The sequence below is a fragment of the Perca fluviatilis genome, chromosome 2 (genome assembly GCF_010015445.1).
Source record: "Perca fluviatilis chromosome 2, GENO_Pfluv_1.0, whole genome shotgun sequence".
Lineage (NCBI taxonomy): Eukaryota > Metazoa > Chordata > Actinopteri > Perciformes > Percidae > Perca > Perca fluviatilis.
In genome coordinates, this window is record NC_053113.1 from 27,064,180 (window position 1) to 27,081,620 (window position 17,441).

Sequence of the window (17,441 nt, forward strand, 5' to 3'; positions counted from 1 at the left end):
ACATATTTGAAAGAGAGAAACAAATAATCAGGAGCAGAAGAAGTTAACTCATAATGAGACTTTTAATCTCAATGAGTCTGTTTCTTTTACATCACTTATTTTTTTAAGACCATTTGACCCATACAGTAGTAGATTTAGTAGCAGATTAACATGTATCATACTGTTAGAATCTTGACTAAAGTATTACAAAATATGGTGCCTGTAACAAAAGCTATGACAAGCTTTTTATCATTGCCCTTGTCTCTATAGGTGATCAATGACTACCCTAGCATCCGCCAAGTCGTCCTCATTTGCAACACCACTAACCTGGGCGTGGTTGCCCCGCTGGGATACAATGGCCTGCTCATCCTCAGCTGCACCTTCTATGCCTTCAAGGTACTAGCTGAAGTGTTTTTAACTGTTGTGTATTACTACCTAAAAACCAAAAGGCGTTTTGTTCTGTGATACAGATTTAAATGACAATATCAAAATTGAAGTCACAAAAACACCGGTTAGTGGGTGCATCAAATCCACAGCTCCAAAGACACATGTTGTTGGAGGCATGTGTTCTTATTTGTAGGAACATGCAGAACATACTACATATGTCTAATATTGTTAGTACATGTTAGTACAGTCTTACTTCAAGCTGCTATATATGAGGAAAAGTCACACAATGCAAAAAGCAATGATTGAACTATTGTTTGGTGCTCTACTACTTTCAACAGCTGTTAATGAAATTATATTGAACCAAACACATTCTAAAAAGTCAATGTCTGCCATCCTTTTTTCTGTTCATATTCCTCATTTAAGGCAGAATCCACAGAACGATTCATCAACAGTAAAGAAATGTATGAATATTTGCTTAAACTTTCTCTCTCTCTCTCTCTCTCTCTCTCTCTCTCTCTCTAAGACCCGCAACGTCCCAGCTAATTTCAATGAGGCTAAGTACATTGCCTTTACCATGTACACCACCTGTATTATCTGGCTGGCCTTTGTACCCATCTACTTTGGCTCCAACTACAAAATTATCACCATGTGCTTCAGTGTCAGCCTCAGTGCCACTGTGGCGCTGTGCTGCATGTTTGTACCCAAGGTAAGGCTGAAGCTAAAATCCACAGTTTCTACATTTCACTCATTCACTGCTTTTATCTATATATTTCTTGTCTCCCTAAACGTTAAGCTTCTGCTTTAAGCCTTAGAAAATACCTTTGTCGGATTGCTTGTTAGGTGTCCAAACTTCAGACATACTGTGGTGGTTATTCTAAATCAGTCAACAAGGTATATTAAAGTGCAGGTAATCATAGCAACAGTAATGACACTTCATGCTACATTACGAGTTAACTTCCACTGTTGAAACAGACTTAACAATGTGGTAAACTTACCACCATCTTTTGTATGTGGTGGGTGTCCAAGTTATGACCAGACACGCTGAGGTGTTCTGATGCCGAAAAGCTTGGGAGACATGTCCTCATGTTGTGCATGCAGTTCACTGAAATTTGGCATGGTGTGTGAATACTTAAATTGATGATAAAGCCCCCCAAAGTATTTTGTTTTTTGTGGCCATATCGACAGTTTGACAGTAACCCTGTCATTGGAGTGGTAATGCACGGGCAACACTCAGAGTAAACACTATGTCATTGAAAGTGAGTGTTCAGCTTAAGTGTTTAAATAAATTATTAGAAACTTGAAATAACATTTTTACCAAATGCCTGCACTGCCTAGTAAAAAGGCAAATTTAAAATTACAATCACACAATATATTTTCTCCCACTTCTACAGTAATAGATGCTAGATATTTATGTGGAGCTTCAAGAAGAAAGTTTGTGCTTTCAATTGCAATCAATGAAAGCAATTAGCTGCTGCTTCTTCTGCTAATTGCCTTTTCATTAGTTTTACATTAAAAACTAAGGCATGATGACTCGTGACAGCCTTCATCACTCCTCTAAAAAGAACATTTATTAAAAGACAAAGTTATGTGTACACAGTGGGTATTTGCTCTTTTTGAACATTAGTGGATAAGTGGTCTTCTTTATTTTGTTGCTATCTTTAAATGTTATGTCATGTTTTATTTCATGACAGGTGTACATCATTCTAGCCAAACCAGAGCGCAACGTGCGCAGTGCCTTTACCACTAGCACAGTGGTGCGCATGCACGTGGGCGATGGCAAATCATCCTCAGCCGCCAGCCGTTCTTCTAGTCTGGTTAATCTGTGGAAACGCAGAGGCTCTACTGGAGAGACACTCAGGTGTGTGTGTGTGTGTGTGTGTGTGTGTGTGTGTGTGTGTGTGGCGTGGCGTGTGCGTGTGTGTGTGTGTGTTTGTGTGTGTGTGTGTGTGTGTGTGTGTGTGTGTGTACACTGGAGGCTCATTGGCCAGGTTACTCTTCAGTTACAGTTCAAGGCACCATTTCTGGTGTGTGTGTGTGTGTGTGTGTGTGTGTGTGTGTGTGTGTGTGTGTGTGTGTGTGTGTGTGTGTGTGTGTGTGTGTGTGTGTGTGTGTGTGTGTGTGTGTTCGAGCTCTCTGAGAGATTGATTTTCTGAACTCCCCTGAGTCTGCTTGACTGTTCCTCTGACCCTAACATGAACTACAGACAATTGCCTAATGGAGACATGGCAAAGAAGGAGAAGTGAACTGAGGAAGGAAGGGTAAGGAGAAAATTGAAAGAGAAATCTGAGTAGAGAGAGAGGATGGAGGGAATGGACAGAGAGATGAAAAGCAGGAGTGATAGTAACGAAAGAGAAGAAAAGGCTAAAGGAATAGTGCGAAAAGAGACATAATAGCTTTCACACCCAGCTTAAGGCCATCTACAGTGACAGGGAACCGATCAAAGGACACAAAGGGAGTGACACACAGCTGCTTGCCTAGAATGAAAAGGGAGGAAAAAGACGAGCACATTTTCGTTTGTCAGCATGTTACTCCAGCTCACCCCGCATGGCTAGCAAGATTTCAATCACGTTCTTATAAGAAATGTCATGAGTGCTTCCATCTTCGTTCCTTTTATTCCTCTCTTCCCCTCTCCATCTCTTTTGGTCCTATCTTCCCCTGTGGGTGGTGGTAATTGGCAGGGCTGTCTATTTCCTCAGTGCAGGGCTGGAAGCTGATGCCTTTGAGATGTTGTCATTGTGTAGTCTAAACAGACACAGACATGAAACCAGCAGACCAGGGTGGGAAAAGGAAAAATATATACAAAAACTAAATATTTGACTTGTGCGTGCGTGCATGCATGTGTGTCATGCAGGGTGATTGGAGTTCTTTTCAGCCCCAACCACGGTGGTGTGAGGTTTAATCAGAAGTTCCACTATAGATAAAAAATCACACTAATTAACCTGACAAAAGGATGAGAGGAAGAAAAGTGTGTGTGGGGGGGGGGGGCTGCTCTGACTGATGTGACGCAGAGAAAAGTGGAGAAAATTGTAAGATGGAGGGAGAAAGAGGAAGCGAGAACCTGACAAAGACAAATGAAGAACATACTGCCTGCACAAAAAATAGAACAGGAAATTAATTGTAATAAGATTACTCCGCATATGAAGTCCAACTGATCTCAAGGCTCAATTTAAATATGTTAGTATATTAAATTACATTACTCTTTTAGGATAATACATATGAACTAATATGGGCACAGTTTGTGTTATGTCTTTGCCATTTTTGGTTTTGTTGCAGTAAAGTAAATTAACGGTACAGATCCATTTGTCCGACACGACTGAAGTGTGGTGTCGCGACATCATACAGCCATGGTTGATGCTCCACGCCCCTGACCAGCAGCTGATTGGACGAACGCGTGACGTGGGTCTGGCTACTCGAGAATGTCAACAGAGTGTCATGGCGACTCGTTGAGAATACGATCTCGTATTTTACAAAAATAGTTCACCGAAACGTGTTTCTGAAAACATTTTAAGCGAGAAATAGGCCGTGCAGTTTCTGAATCTGTCTTCATTTCAGATCGACAAAGGTCAGTTTAAAAGATTTTCATCTAATTCTATTGGATAGTTGCGTCGCGTTCAACAGATTCATTTGCATAAAGCTGGGCATCGGCCAGCTTTTTGACGCGCAGCATTTTTTCCAATGCAGCGGCGCCTTCCCGGAATGCTTTGCAGGCGCGTTGTAGTCGCTTGACGTCACCCATAGGAATAGAGTGGAGCATGGCGCGACAAAAGCGTTGCACAGTCAAATGGATCTGTACCGTAAGGGTTTGGCTCATAATGCTAATTGACTACTAACAGGTGCTTTCAGATTTGCTAATATGATATGATCTGATATGATAATGAACAGCACAATACATTAATTTATTGGGGAAAGAAGTATGAAAGTATAATTTTACAAGTTACAAGTTCCTAATAACAATTTAATGTTATTGTAGTCAGAAAACCTGCACTTTGGTATTTAATGCTTCTTTTCCACTTCTGGTTGGATGTCAACTGCATTTCATTGGCTCTGTACCTGTACTCTGCTAAATGACAATAAAGTTTAATCTAATCTAATCTAAAAAAATAATAATAAATGTCACTACATCTACATTTGGATTGTCATGTAATGTGATACAAAAATCTAATCCTCTGAGTACAATATTAAACAAAACTACTATTTTATTTAAAGGAAAGTGTAAATAATGTTTATAATGCCCACATTTAGCTGCCAGACAGAAAGTAGAGGATGCGATTGGTTGAAGTGAAAGAAATGTTTAGAATACAATGTTCAGTGCTCATTGACACAACCTGTTGTCAAACTAAACACCATGTTAAATACAACCATCAAAATCAAAAATTCCCTTTTTGCTGTATAAAAACTGATTACGGAATAAAAGTCTCTGTGTGTGTGTGTGTGTGTGTGTGTGTGTGTGTGTGTGTGTGTGTGTGTGTGTGTGTGTGTGTGTGTGTGTGTGTGTGTGTGTGTGTGTGTGTGTGTGTGTGTGTGTGTGTGTGTGTGTGTGTGTTCTCATTTGTATAATTTCTTATCAGAAATGTAGTTTGTGTAAACAAAATCAAATGTATTTTTCCACATCAAACTGACAAAAAAAAAATAATTCAATGAAAGGTAACTCTACCTCCAAGCTCTTTAAGCAACCCTCTCCTTCTTTTCTCTCTTTTCCTTCCACTTCCTTCCTGCTCTGCAGCTCCAACGGTAAATCAGTGTCTTGGGCACAGACTGAGCGCAGCGGTTCACGTGGCAACCACCTGTGGCAACGGCTGTCCTTCCACATCAAGAAGAAGGAGAACAATCAGACTGCCGTCATCAAGCCCTTCTCCAAAACCTTGGAGGAGCGTTACTGTGGAGGGGGGGACCTGCCCCCACATGTCCCTCTGCCCTCCCTCCCCTCCATGTCCTCCCTGTCCATTCATCCTGACTCTGGCACAGACAAGACCCTATATGAGCTCTCTGAAGCAGAGGAGCGCTACTCGATCACATACCGGCCGCAGACACCCTCACCAATCAGCACGGTCAGCCAGAGGCTTGGGGCAGGTGTAGGGGAGGAGCCCCCGATGACTGGTATTCCAAACTACCCAAGCAGCGTTTGCAGCGGCAGCAGTGGCGGCAGCAGCAGCAGTTGCGGTCCTACCAGCAGCGGCTCACTGGTAGTGGGGAATGACGGCCGTTTAGTTGTTGTGGACGATCACCCTGGGAAGGCCCAGAGTTCACTGATGGATCAGATCAGCTGCGTGGTAAACCGCTTCACCGCCAACATCTCCGAGCTCAACAGCATGATGTTGTCATCCTCTCCAACGCACTCGCACACACACAAACACACGCCTCCTCCTCCTCACCCCGTTGACCCATATCTTTTGCCCCGTGAGATCCCGATGCCGCCGACCCTCACCACCTACGCTGACGTCCAGCCCCTCCCACCTGTCGAGTCCAGCTTCGGGGGCCGGAGTGGCTGTCTTGCGCACCCTATTCCTCATTCACCTTACCCCCTGCCGCCTCCTCACGCCCAGATCTCCCCCTCGCTCTCCCCCATGCGAGGAGGCCTGATCACCTGCCTCACCAACTCCCCTCTGAGGGGGGAGTTGGAAGAGGAGCTTATTGCTTTGACTCCGCCGTCGCCTTTCCGCGATTCCTTGGCATCTAGTAGTAGCTCACCTATCTCAGAGACGGATCTGTGTCTTCCCCCAGTCCCATCCCATCCTCCCCCCTCTCCCCCTTCACCTAGGTACAGCAGCCTGACACTCAGAAACTACAGCCAGAGTTCATCCTCACTGTGAGGCAGAGATGACAAGTAAAGAAAACACAGAAGTGAAGAGGAGCGCTCATAAACAGCACGGTCAAAATGAGTGAAGAGTATGGGAGGATGGAAATGCTGAAATCCATTCCACCCTACGAGGAGTAAAACCCTGAAGTAAGGAGTCATGGAGGGCTGGTTGGTGAAGACACCAAGTTGCGACAGTCTGCTGCTGTGTTTGTGTTTACATGTTTGCAGTGAGATGCAAGTATAAGAAGCTTGCCCACGTTGTATTTTCTTAGTGCAGTTTCTTACGAGTGGGGCGGGAAGAACTGCTAAAAGGGCCACTATGTTGTTTTGGTGTCTGTTAAATCAGAAATCTTTCTCGAAGATCTAGAGCTACGTATGATTTAGGTTTGGGTAGTGGCCTTAACGTAACATTGGCTATCAACTAATTAGAGTGTGTGTGTGTGTGTGTGTGTGTGTGTGTGTGTGTGTGTGTGTGTGTGTGTGTGTGTGTGTGTGTGTGTGTGTGTGTGTGTGTGTGTGTGTGTGTGTGCTGTACCTTAGTAAATGAGATGTAATGGCAACATGACAGCAAAGAGTATTGATGAGGTCAGACTCCTAAAGCCTGTACTGACTAAACAAAGGCTATCAAAGGGCACATATTTATTTGACACACACACAAAGGCATGAGCACACACAAAAATACAAAGGGAAAAACACTGTAAATACGAGAGAGCTTATGGATTTTTTTCTTTGGTGATAAAATCCAACATGCTTCTGAAAAAAGGTGCATTGTGCTAACTAACATACCAGACTGTATGTTACAATGAAGAACTCAAAGTTATCTTTTTATTCATTCAGCTCTACAATCTATTCCCTCTACATAGCTTTCTTTTCCTCAGTCCCTCTTTCTCTCGCTGCTTTCTTTGATCCTGCCAGTATGTCAGTATTTTCTACTCTTCCAGTTTGTTTTCTTCAGAAGTTTGAATGTACATTTTCTACATGATTCCTAAAGCAGTTGGGACCAAACCTTTTGTACCTCTCTATCTGTGATTCGAGAAAGAGGGAGAGGAGGGATTGACAAGACCAGGCCTTGTTGTACCATAAACATCTTAGTCATTAAAATCGTGTTCAGGTGGATTATTGGCAAAAATCTCAAAGCTTATTGTGTATTGTGTACATTTGACAAAGCATAATGTAAGGCTCAGCTGGATCTCACTCATGAAGTTTCCTCAAAGACAATGCTTTAATTCGGATTAATCATTATCACAATCATCTCTTATGTTAGTGGGCACAGATTGATATATTCAAGCTGGGAGAACTTTTACCAGGGTCATCTGTTGAACAGGTAAAAATATCTTTATGAACTTCTCCACTCTTTTCAGACAAAGAGGGGCAGAACAACAAAAGAGGTCCCTATTGAATAGACAGACACGAGAGTGGTATCGATCTTCTCGTCTCACTCTCAGCAAGAAAGCAAATCAGTGAATTGCCAAAATGTCAATCTGTTGCTTTGAAATAAGGCCTCATGAGACTAATCCCAAATGTCATAATTCCTGGATTTGGAAAAATGTGAGTAAACGCAATCCAAGTGGTAATCACATTGTTTTTCAAAAGGTATTCGGCAATAGTAGTATATCATTGCAATATCAATATGAGATGTTTATACATCTTAATATTCTAATCGTAAATGTCTGTGTATATGGGTAAACAGAACTTGCAAAAGACTGCAAAACTATTCTAATCTAATTTGGCAATTTAAATTTTGGGTTGAAAATGTATGCCTTTAAATGGAATATATTGTATTCACATGTGCCAACACTTACTAAAAAAGAACTTGTGATTACCCAGAGTAGTACTGGGATGTAAAATGTGCCAATGAATGCATTCACTAAGATGCTTTTGAGAAAGTGGGCCCTGGCTTTGTGACAGCTTTCTCCACCGAGGAAAACGCGATACTGTTCGAGGAATGCAGCAACGACATGGATTAGTATATCTGACTTAATTAAAGATAATTAGACTTTTGGTATCACAACAAATCAAATCAGTACATCACTTTAAAATGTTGCCTGTGTATTATTGTCCATCATGATCTCCATGTTTTCTGCAGCTGACTGATGCAGATGCAGTCCAGTGTCTGATTTCTCCTTGTGAGTGTAGTATTTGTGCTCTATAGTAGCCAGCAAGAACAAACTCAGACAAAGGGATTCTGTAAATAATAAGGGCATGCAAAGACAGTTCTGTTTTGTTTCAGATGAAAGTAAATTTATTACATATCAACAAAGGTGAAAAAATAGAAGAAAAAAAATGTTTTTGAACTATGTTATAACATCATACAGTACCAATATGTGTTACGACTAAGAAACTGTGTTATTACTCTGAATGTGTGAGTGACCATTGCTATTCAAATGTCTTGTAATTCAACAATATAATAATAATTAATATGATTATTGTGCCAAAGGGGTTAGGGAGGGTCTAGCTTACTAGCTTTGTTTTGGATATTTTCTACATAAATACTCCACATTTTCCAGTGTAAAAGCAATATTATCCATACGTATAGAAGGTGCACATCTGATGGCTTTCTTAAAACAGTCTTTTAGATTGTTGATCTTTTTCAACCTCCTGTAATCTCTGGTTGACAATTCAGCAAGGAAGATGGCAGGTAGATAAGTAGACATTTTTCTTTATTTAATGAGAGTGACACATTTAGTAATTTCTAGTAACCAAGAAGGTGTACTTTTCTTATTTTTTGCAGTGTTATCTTCTCACCTCCGGGCTTGTAGTTACAACCTTGTAGTTAATTAAGACGCAAACTTGGTCTGGTGTCGTCAAAGTAGTTGCAGTATCATGTCTCTACAACAAGACAAACTTCTTCTTGGGTCCCAAATGAAAAAAGTGGGTGTGCACAATCAGCATCTGAGACTTTTGCTTATGAGAGGGTTCTAATGTACACAGAGAAAAGCATGAAAGGAGAACTGTTGATCCTAATTGTTTATTTAATTGGTTCCTGTCTCAAAGTGCTGTCTGTGTATCATTACCTCTACATCTACTCATCTAATTTTAATAATCGAGGCCCTGACCTGTTGTCAGACAATGAACCAGTGTTGTTGCTGAGATGTTATCGGGGAGAGGTTGTTTTGTGTGCTGTTGTCACTGACAGTGTTTAAAACATGCTGAGAGAGGAACTGGGAGCTTGCTTCAGCACTTCAGCTGCATGTTCTCAGCCCCCCTGGGTGAGGCTCGACAGTTGTGTGCTACCTCTGCAGAAAAAGAAAAATGCTTTCATCTACTGCTGTCTTTTATTCTCTTTAAGGGCTCGGTTCTGTGACATCAGATTATATTAAAGGTCCCATGACTCTTTGGATGCTTTTATTTAGGCCTTAGTGGTCCCCTAATACTGTATCTGAAGTCTCTTTCCCGAAATTCAGCCTTGGTGCAGAATTACAGCCACTAGAGCCAGTCCCACAATGAGCTTTCCTTAGTATGTGCCATTTCTGTGTCTGTAGCTATTGAGGAGGAAAGAGGGGTGTCCTTGACCAACTGCCACTTTGCTCGTTTGAAAGCCATGATGTCTCTCTCTCATGGGTGGGCCAAATTCTCTGGGCGGGCAAAGCAGAGAAAGGGGAAGTAACCTTGCTCCTTATGATCTCATAAGGAGGAGATTCCAGATCGGCCCATCTGAGTTTTCATTTTCTCAAAAGCAGAGCAGGATACCCAGGGCTTGGTTTACACCTATCTCCATTTCAAGCCACTGGGGGACCATAGGCAGGCTTGGGGAACTCATATTAATGTTAAAAAAACTCATAAAGTGAAATTGTCATGCCATGGGACCTTTAAAATCAAGTAGTCATTAAAAAGGATTTTGCTTGTAAGGGTACAGCAGGCTTATTATAAAATTGGCAGAGAATCATGGCCTCATTGTATATTTGGTGTAAAGAAATAATACAGGTATTGACTTGTAAGCTCAACATAAACTCACAGAACCACAGGGAGATAGAAATGAATCTGTCATCTATTGTAGCATACGATTCCAGGCCCTCTTGCATTTGAATCCAATCTCTTTAGTTGTCTGGGGATTTTAACTTTCTAACATGTTCCATGACAAATGCTTAGTAATCGTAATGAAAGAAGTCGAGCTACAATACTAATGCAGACGGGACATTTTGCTTTCTGCGTTAACATCAGTGCTCCACATTTTACCTCAAGGATCACAAAAAGATACCACTCATAATAATCTGGGGTGATCTCAGTAATAGATATTTCCCCCAATATTCAAGCCAAAACATGACGATGATGATAATGAGTAAAATCTTATGCTCAACAGGAAGATGATCTCCTGATGATTTCTAACCAAAATGCTCTTATTTTAGTAAATGCACTCTAAAGAATTGGATTGATAATCCCTGCGCTCAAAAATACTTTTAATCCAGACATGCTTATCTGCTGATTGGAGAGAAAAACGCACAAGGTCATTTATTTTATACTTTGTGAATGAAAATATAAAATCAGTCCTGGTTCATAGCCAGATATACATAATCATGTGGTTGTTTCACATAATTCCCTCCAGTGTTATTCATTCCTGCATTTTCATGAAGCAATATCGTTTATTTTTGGATGCAGAAATCATCATCTGTAGGCAGATTGGGAATGTACTGATGAGAGTTGATGGAGCAGCTTCTCCCACTGCCCTGCCTGATTGTTTGTTTGATTTGATACAGAAAACAGAACTATGTTTACTGTGTAAACACCACATAGACATATGGTTGTATACACTGTCAGGGCAGGCTGGGAGAAGTTTGTTTTTCCAGCCCGCTGTCACAGGCTCTCACCTAATTATAAGTGTGTCATGATGAACACCTTTGTGAGTGTAATTTGGTAGATATTACAAATCATTCCTTACCTGTAACAGTGTTAATTCAATTAGTCAATCACAAGATGCGTTTGTGAAGTAAGACATTTTTTTTAGGGAGGTGTTGAGTAGAGCTGGGTATTGACATTCTTGTATACATTGAGGCTGAGATCAACCAGCCCCTTTTCCCTCTATTTGCCAAGCAGTAAATCCCTTCACATTTATGTTAATTCTGTTATTTGTTTTTTTCTTTTTCTTGCACACTAATCAGAAGATATCAATAAGCAGTATGGATTAATTCCTAATGATACGCATCCCTAAATGCTTCATTAAGTTTTGTGAAAATTGGTTAATTAATGGTTAGGAATATTTTTTTTGATAGCAAAAAAACTTAAAGAAACAGGTATTGATAGTTGTACAACCTTTCCCATGTTGAAAATAGCACATTCTTTATTGGATGAATCCACTTTTTTAATGAAATTCGTGGCCCGGGGGCTGACGTCTACATTTCTTAAGAATCATCAACAGTATTTTTGTAAGTTGTCAGAAGCTGCTAATTTGAATGTTGCTTTTTATAACGGAGTAAAGAGCTTGTGTGTTTTAATATGCGGTTGTTTCCTCAGCCAATAGAGTAAGATGATTTTAAGTAGTCGGTGTAGGTTATATAGTGCAGAGGAGATGGAGTTGCGTAATAAGAAATTAGATACTAATTGTATTATATTGATTAGAAGTAAGAGAAGTTTGTGAATGTATTCATTTGACTTCTGGAGTTATGAAAAAGTTAAGCAGGTCTGCGTGTGTCTTTAGGGCATTGTTGTTTTGCATACAGAGCAGGCAAGTTGCAAAATTTACAGTATTGTGAAATAATTGTGAATTGTGAAATATATTTATTGAAACAAACTCATGTTTCTATTTATAAGAGAATTAAACCAAACTAAGCTGTGATATTACACCATATAACACAGAGGTATCATTGCAGGGCATGATGGGTTATCATATACACTCAGATGTGGGTGATTTCTTTGAAAAGTCAGAGAATTTGGGTCTATGTTGTGTGCTTTTTATATTCTTCATAGATTATCTTGTTTGGATTACTGCTGTGGACACAAACAAACAAAATCCCCATGATACCCCATGCTTTAAATTTCGATGAGATTCTATTTTGTAGAGTGTTAGAGATGTCAATAAGGAGATGAATGTTGCCTAGAAGTGATGTTTACATTCCTACTCCTCACTTGAGATATTGAAGAATATCATGTTTAATTACTGACTCAGTTGATGTTTGGTGTTTTTTCGGGAACACAGAAATTTAACTTAATGCTCGACAAAGGCAGCTCATCTGCATATAAATGAAGGTGTTCAAACCTCGTTACAACCCAGGTTTATCAAAACCGTAATTCAACCAAGCTCACTGGAGCGGCTAGTTTGGGCTTCGTTTTGATAAAAAGAAAATGACGATGAGTTACCATAAACGCAATTTAGGGGAAGTGGAATGAGCTGAATTCCCTATGAGTATGTAGAATGTAATATAAATTTCTATTGTCATTTAGAAGTATTTATTCACTTCAGGCAGAAAATGGCTATTACTAAAGTGAAAATGTTTGATAAATGTATACTATTTATTTAAAAAAATAACCACAAAGTCAGGCTTGAATTGCGACATATCCCCAGACTCCAGTGGTTTTGTATCACAGTGTTAACATAAGCTCCTCCACTCAGTGCCAACTTTCTCTCATCTTTTATTTCAAGTGCTACTGCATTTATGACTAGGGTTGGATAAACACTACATACGTTTGATTAAACTGGAGTCATATCTTCATGAAAAAATAAAAAATTCTAATTAAATGTGTTTTTCATAAGCTGTTTAACAATGGCAACATCGTGTAAATGTGATAAAGATGGCTTACATTCATCATTTTCTACAGGAACTCTCGTAGTGATTATCCACCGTCCAGGACATTTGATCGTTAATGAATTACTGTTAATGAACATGACTTTGTTAAAACTTTGTTGTTTTGTTTTTCCTCTGATGTTCAGAACTGTAGAATGTAAGTTGATGCTTTATATTGGTGTGATAATGGAAGATGGTTTTATATTTGGATATTTGATTCTCTATTTAATATTTTCACTCAGCTTTGTGAAATGTCAGAATATACTCTATGGCTCTAGTTGTTTGGAAAATACAGTATGTTTCCAAGTGGCTTCATGGTGAGGGTTGATGACGGGTGGGGGGGTAGACATCTACTTCAGTAACATTTTATGTTCGATTACTGTTTTTGCCCACAAATTAGCTTTAGATGAGGCTCAGCCATTACATAATTAGACAAGATGTTATACTCCCAGAAAGGTTTGATAACTAAATGAATTGCTCAGATCGTGCTACAGTAGGATTCAAACTGGATTCAACATTGTTTTGTCACTGACACTGGAGCCTTGTTCACAGGCTTTTTGGAGGCTCCCAACAGACCTGGCAGCGAGAACAAGAGCAGTTCTGGCCAAACATAGTTCTTCTCATCTCCCAATTAACGAATCTTTATCTTTCACTCCAAATTGGCCCTTGGCAATGCCTGTAAAAGCACATCTCTGGGCTGATCTGTGGCCATTGGAAACAGTAAAGAGAAAGAAAATGGGCAGTGTTAACAGGATGCTCCCTGTGCATTTAAAATATACTGTACAGTGTTTATCAGAGGACACAAGAAACAAGGAGTAGGGAGCTTTTTAGAAGAGCCTGGGGCAAGGGTTTACATATGTGTTTTATCATTTTCAGTTGTTCTGGAGCAATAAAAAAACATTTAATATTGTATGATTAAAAGTATAATATGCAGTATTTTCCTAAAAAATCATGTTCAGACTAATACCAAAATAATCCCTCTCAATCATCACTTATGACCCACTATAGGTGTGTGGCGGTCTCTGTATCTGCAGAGTCCTCACCCCTCTGCCTCTATTTTGTCTTCCTATTTTTCTGTGTGCAGGATTTTAATGGACTCTAGCCCTGGGTTCTCATTCCCAGGTTCGGCCCTTGGCGTCTAATGCGACGCACAAGTTTATCCGACACACACGCAGACAGGCTCAAGCAATGCATTCACGCGAAATCCGGCAATGCGTCTCCTTCCTGCGGCAATGTGGGTGTGTTTATTTGTGCTTTAGAATGTAACCGTCGTGAAACAATCAGAAAATAATGTTTTATTCCTCTGATTCAGGGCTTGTTCGGCGCTCCCTCTTTTCATTCCCTCTCTAGCTCGCTCGACCACTGCTGCGTTCTCTCTCTCTCTCTCTGGCTTATTGGCCTGGGTAGGGGGGCAGCTTAAAACGCTGTGTTCACAAACACCAATCGACAAAAGCTAGACTACGTATTATACCTTTTAAAGTACTAACCAATAATCCACTTATTTATCTTAAATGAAATTCCCCAAAAAACTAAATCTGGCACAATTGTGGTTACACCTATCCATAAATATATTCAATATATTGATATTTCAGTGCAGATGCATTAATTGGGAGAAGAACCACAAGCCTCCAGAAGCCTGTGTAAAAGTAGAGACAGTGAGCACTAGAAGTTAGACAAGCATAAGACGGCTCCTTGCTGGAAATCCACATACCAGGAAGTAACTGTGATTTTGTAACTGTGTTGGGTAAGGGAGCACATTAATTGCATCTTCTTTTTTTTAGCACTTCTCTCTGCAGACACACTGTGCTACCACTGCACTTTGTCATTAACAGGGATTTTTAAAAGTCACCATAGTTTGACTCACTGCAGTCAAACGCCCACACACTGAGCACCAAGAAAGAGCGAGAGCAGCCTTCTTAACGTGGAACAAAAGAAGTCACAGGGCATTCATTAACTCTCTTCATCTGTTTTTCTTACTGGGATGTAACGCAACAATTCTGGGACCCTCCAGTCAGTGTGACCACCATACATCAGTGCTGTGCAGTCAGACCGGAGATGGGATATAGTGTGGGGAAGAAAAAAAACAAAGGGTTTTGATTCATTTGTATGCTGTTGCTAAATCATTGTGTAAGTGTACTACAAAGTACCTTTGAATCATTATTGAAATCATTATTAAAAAAAACTATGATTAACCTCCTTGTCTTTTCCATCTTTTTAGTCAATCATTGGGCCTATCTAATAAGAAAATCACAACCATTATAATACAAACCAGACCATAAATATGTATGTACCAAACAGGAATTTAAGAATAGGAATTGATCTAAAGTGGTCACGGCAACATTAATACTGGAAATTTAACATGGCTGATGGTGCAGATTAAGGAAATATACCTAGGATTTTTGATTTTGTCTAAGAAATTTGTATAAATTTCAAATCTCTGTTCACTCCCATGTTTTTTACCTGACATGACTAAAAATAATACAGTAATATAAGCAATTGTATAGTAAATGTATACAGAATATTACTCAGTTTCAGTTTTTGAATTTGGTGAGAAAAAAGCACTGATATCGGAACAATACTCTGTATCATGCATGGATTCATACAGTATTGTGCCACAACATCATTCAATTACATATAAATAAATGCTACAGCAACCATTGTGCAAAACATGAATAATTATGGAACTGAAACATGGACCTTACGGTTCAGGTCTGAAGGAAGAGAAAGTGTTTCACGCCTTTTTGTGCTTTTTCCAGTCTGCGTTGGATTTATTTCCTCTGTTTTATTGCCCACAATAAATGAAGTCAACATTCTGTGAGTCTCTGGCCTACATGTTGAAGTGGAAGCTGCTAGACAGCCCCTTGACAGCTTCTGTGATATTTGCTTCCTCCATCTCCTTCAGTGCCACAGTGACATAAAGTGACAGCGCTGCTATGAATCAGCACCAAAAACATTTAATTTAACTCAAGGCATACAGGTCAAAACAATGAAATTAATCTGCCATCTTTGTTTCTCTCTCCCCATCTCCTTGTGGTCTTCCCACTTCACCCTGTTTTATTCCCTCTGTCACCATCCTTCTTCTAAATTGCTCTCTCCAAAATGAAATCCCCAAATTGTGTCCAAAATGACCCGCTATTCAAGAAAATGGAAAGGATGAAAAGGCAGGAATACAAAAAAGATGGAAAAAATAAAAGGCAAGCAGGTAGAAATTGGTTTGTTATTACAACGGAGGCAATTTGGGCAGTACATGTAATATGTTCACAGACACCATCATTAGCTGTGCTCAGTCATTAATGGGTTTAGCTTAGTGACTGCATAAATATTTATTTTGGTCGTCTCCGTTGGGATGCTCAAGTGTGTGTGTCTGTGTGTGTGTTTGTCTCTAGAGGAATATGTATTGATTTAATACTCAATGATAGCCATAGTCTCCTCTGCATCTCATAGTTTAAGTGTTGTGGGACAATATATGTGAATCTATAAAGGTATAATTTTTTATCAGCATTTTTACACTTGCTATATTGAACTTGTTCCCAATCCCAGTTGATACTCTTATATTGTTGGCTGAAAAACAGTTAATTAGGTTGTGTATCGTTAACTTGCTTTTCAGTGACTAATCAATAGTTAGGCTATTGATGCTGAAGTGAAAACTGGAGAAGAAATCAGTGAAAGACAATAAATTAACCTGGTAGAAATAAGTAATCTGCTTAGAGCAACATTTCTTATCTTTCTTTCTTGTGCAAAGATGTTAAAACATTACAATAACAGTAGATTTTGAGTTTGTTTGGAAGTCTCCGTTGGCTGCAGGGTCTATAAGCAGCTGCTCACTTTGCCTATCCTTTACCCGACCCTGACTGTTTGAACCAAAGAGAAATGTTACTTATAGTGTGTAGTAGTTGTTGGGGGAATACACTTAGGCTACGTTCAGACTGCAGGCAAAAGTGGCCCAAATCCGATTCAGGCCACTTCCATATGTGGTCCTGAATCAGACCCAGGTCTGATTTTTTTCAATGAGGCCACAGTGTGGACAACCAAGGTGGAAGTGATTCGACTTTTACGTCAATAACCCTCGCTGCGCCCTCTCTCCCCGCGGGGAGGGGCGGGGCCCCCTGCTCCCGGTGCAGCTGTCAACCGGGGCTGACTGTCCTCAGTGCGCCCCAACTGCGTTGCGTCGCCAGGGCGGGGATCGGCTCACGTAAAAGGCGTCAGGGGTCGGTGCCCACCCGACCCATCTTGAAACACGGACCAAGGAGTCTAAAATACATGCGCAAACCCGTAGCGCAATGAAAGTGAGGGCGGTGCCCCCCGGCTGAGGTGGGATCCCGGCCCCTCGGGGTTGGGCGCACCACTGGCCCATCTCGCCCACATCGTCGGGGAGGTGGAGCGTGAGCGCATGCGATAGGACCCGAAAGATGGTGAACTATGCCTGGGCAGGGCGAAGTAGTGAAGGCCCGTAGCGGTCCTGTCCCCCGTCCGGTCACACAGACCTCTGTAGTGAATTTGCAGCCATAACCCTGCAGAAGGCCAAAATAGCCAATTTGGCTGTCTTTCCTCTTCATTCTTCT

General features: G+C 40.5%; 1 protein-coding gene across 5 annotated transcripts in view; it reads left to right on the top strand.

Moving 5' to 3' along the window:
* The window catches only part of grm5b (glutamate receptor, metabotropic 5b), a 93,893-nt gene extending 84,354 nt beyond the window's left edge, over positions 1-9,539 (top strand). For 4 of the 5 annotated variants that reach the window (XM_039826185.1, XM_039826166.1, XM_039826176.1 and 1 more), the window contains 4 exons: positions 250-375; positions 890-1,072; positions 2,058-2,224; positions 5,090-6,176. In XM_039826185.1, the coding sequence (XP_039682119.1) occupies positions 250-375; positions 890-1,072; positions 2,058-2,224; positions 5,090-6,176 (1,563 nt within the window). Of the gene's footprint in view, positions 1-249; positions 376-889; positions 1,073-2,057; positions 2,225-5,089 lie in introns of all 5 variants that reach the window. The other variant, XM_039826197.1, reaches the window with a different exon arrangement.
* The last annotated feature ends 7,902 nt before the right edge of the window (positions 9,540-17,441 follow it).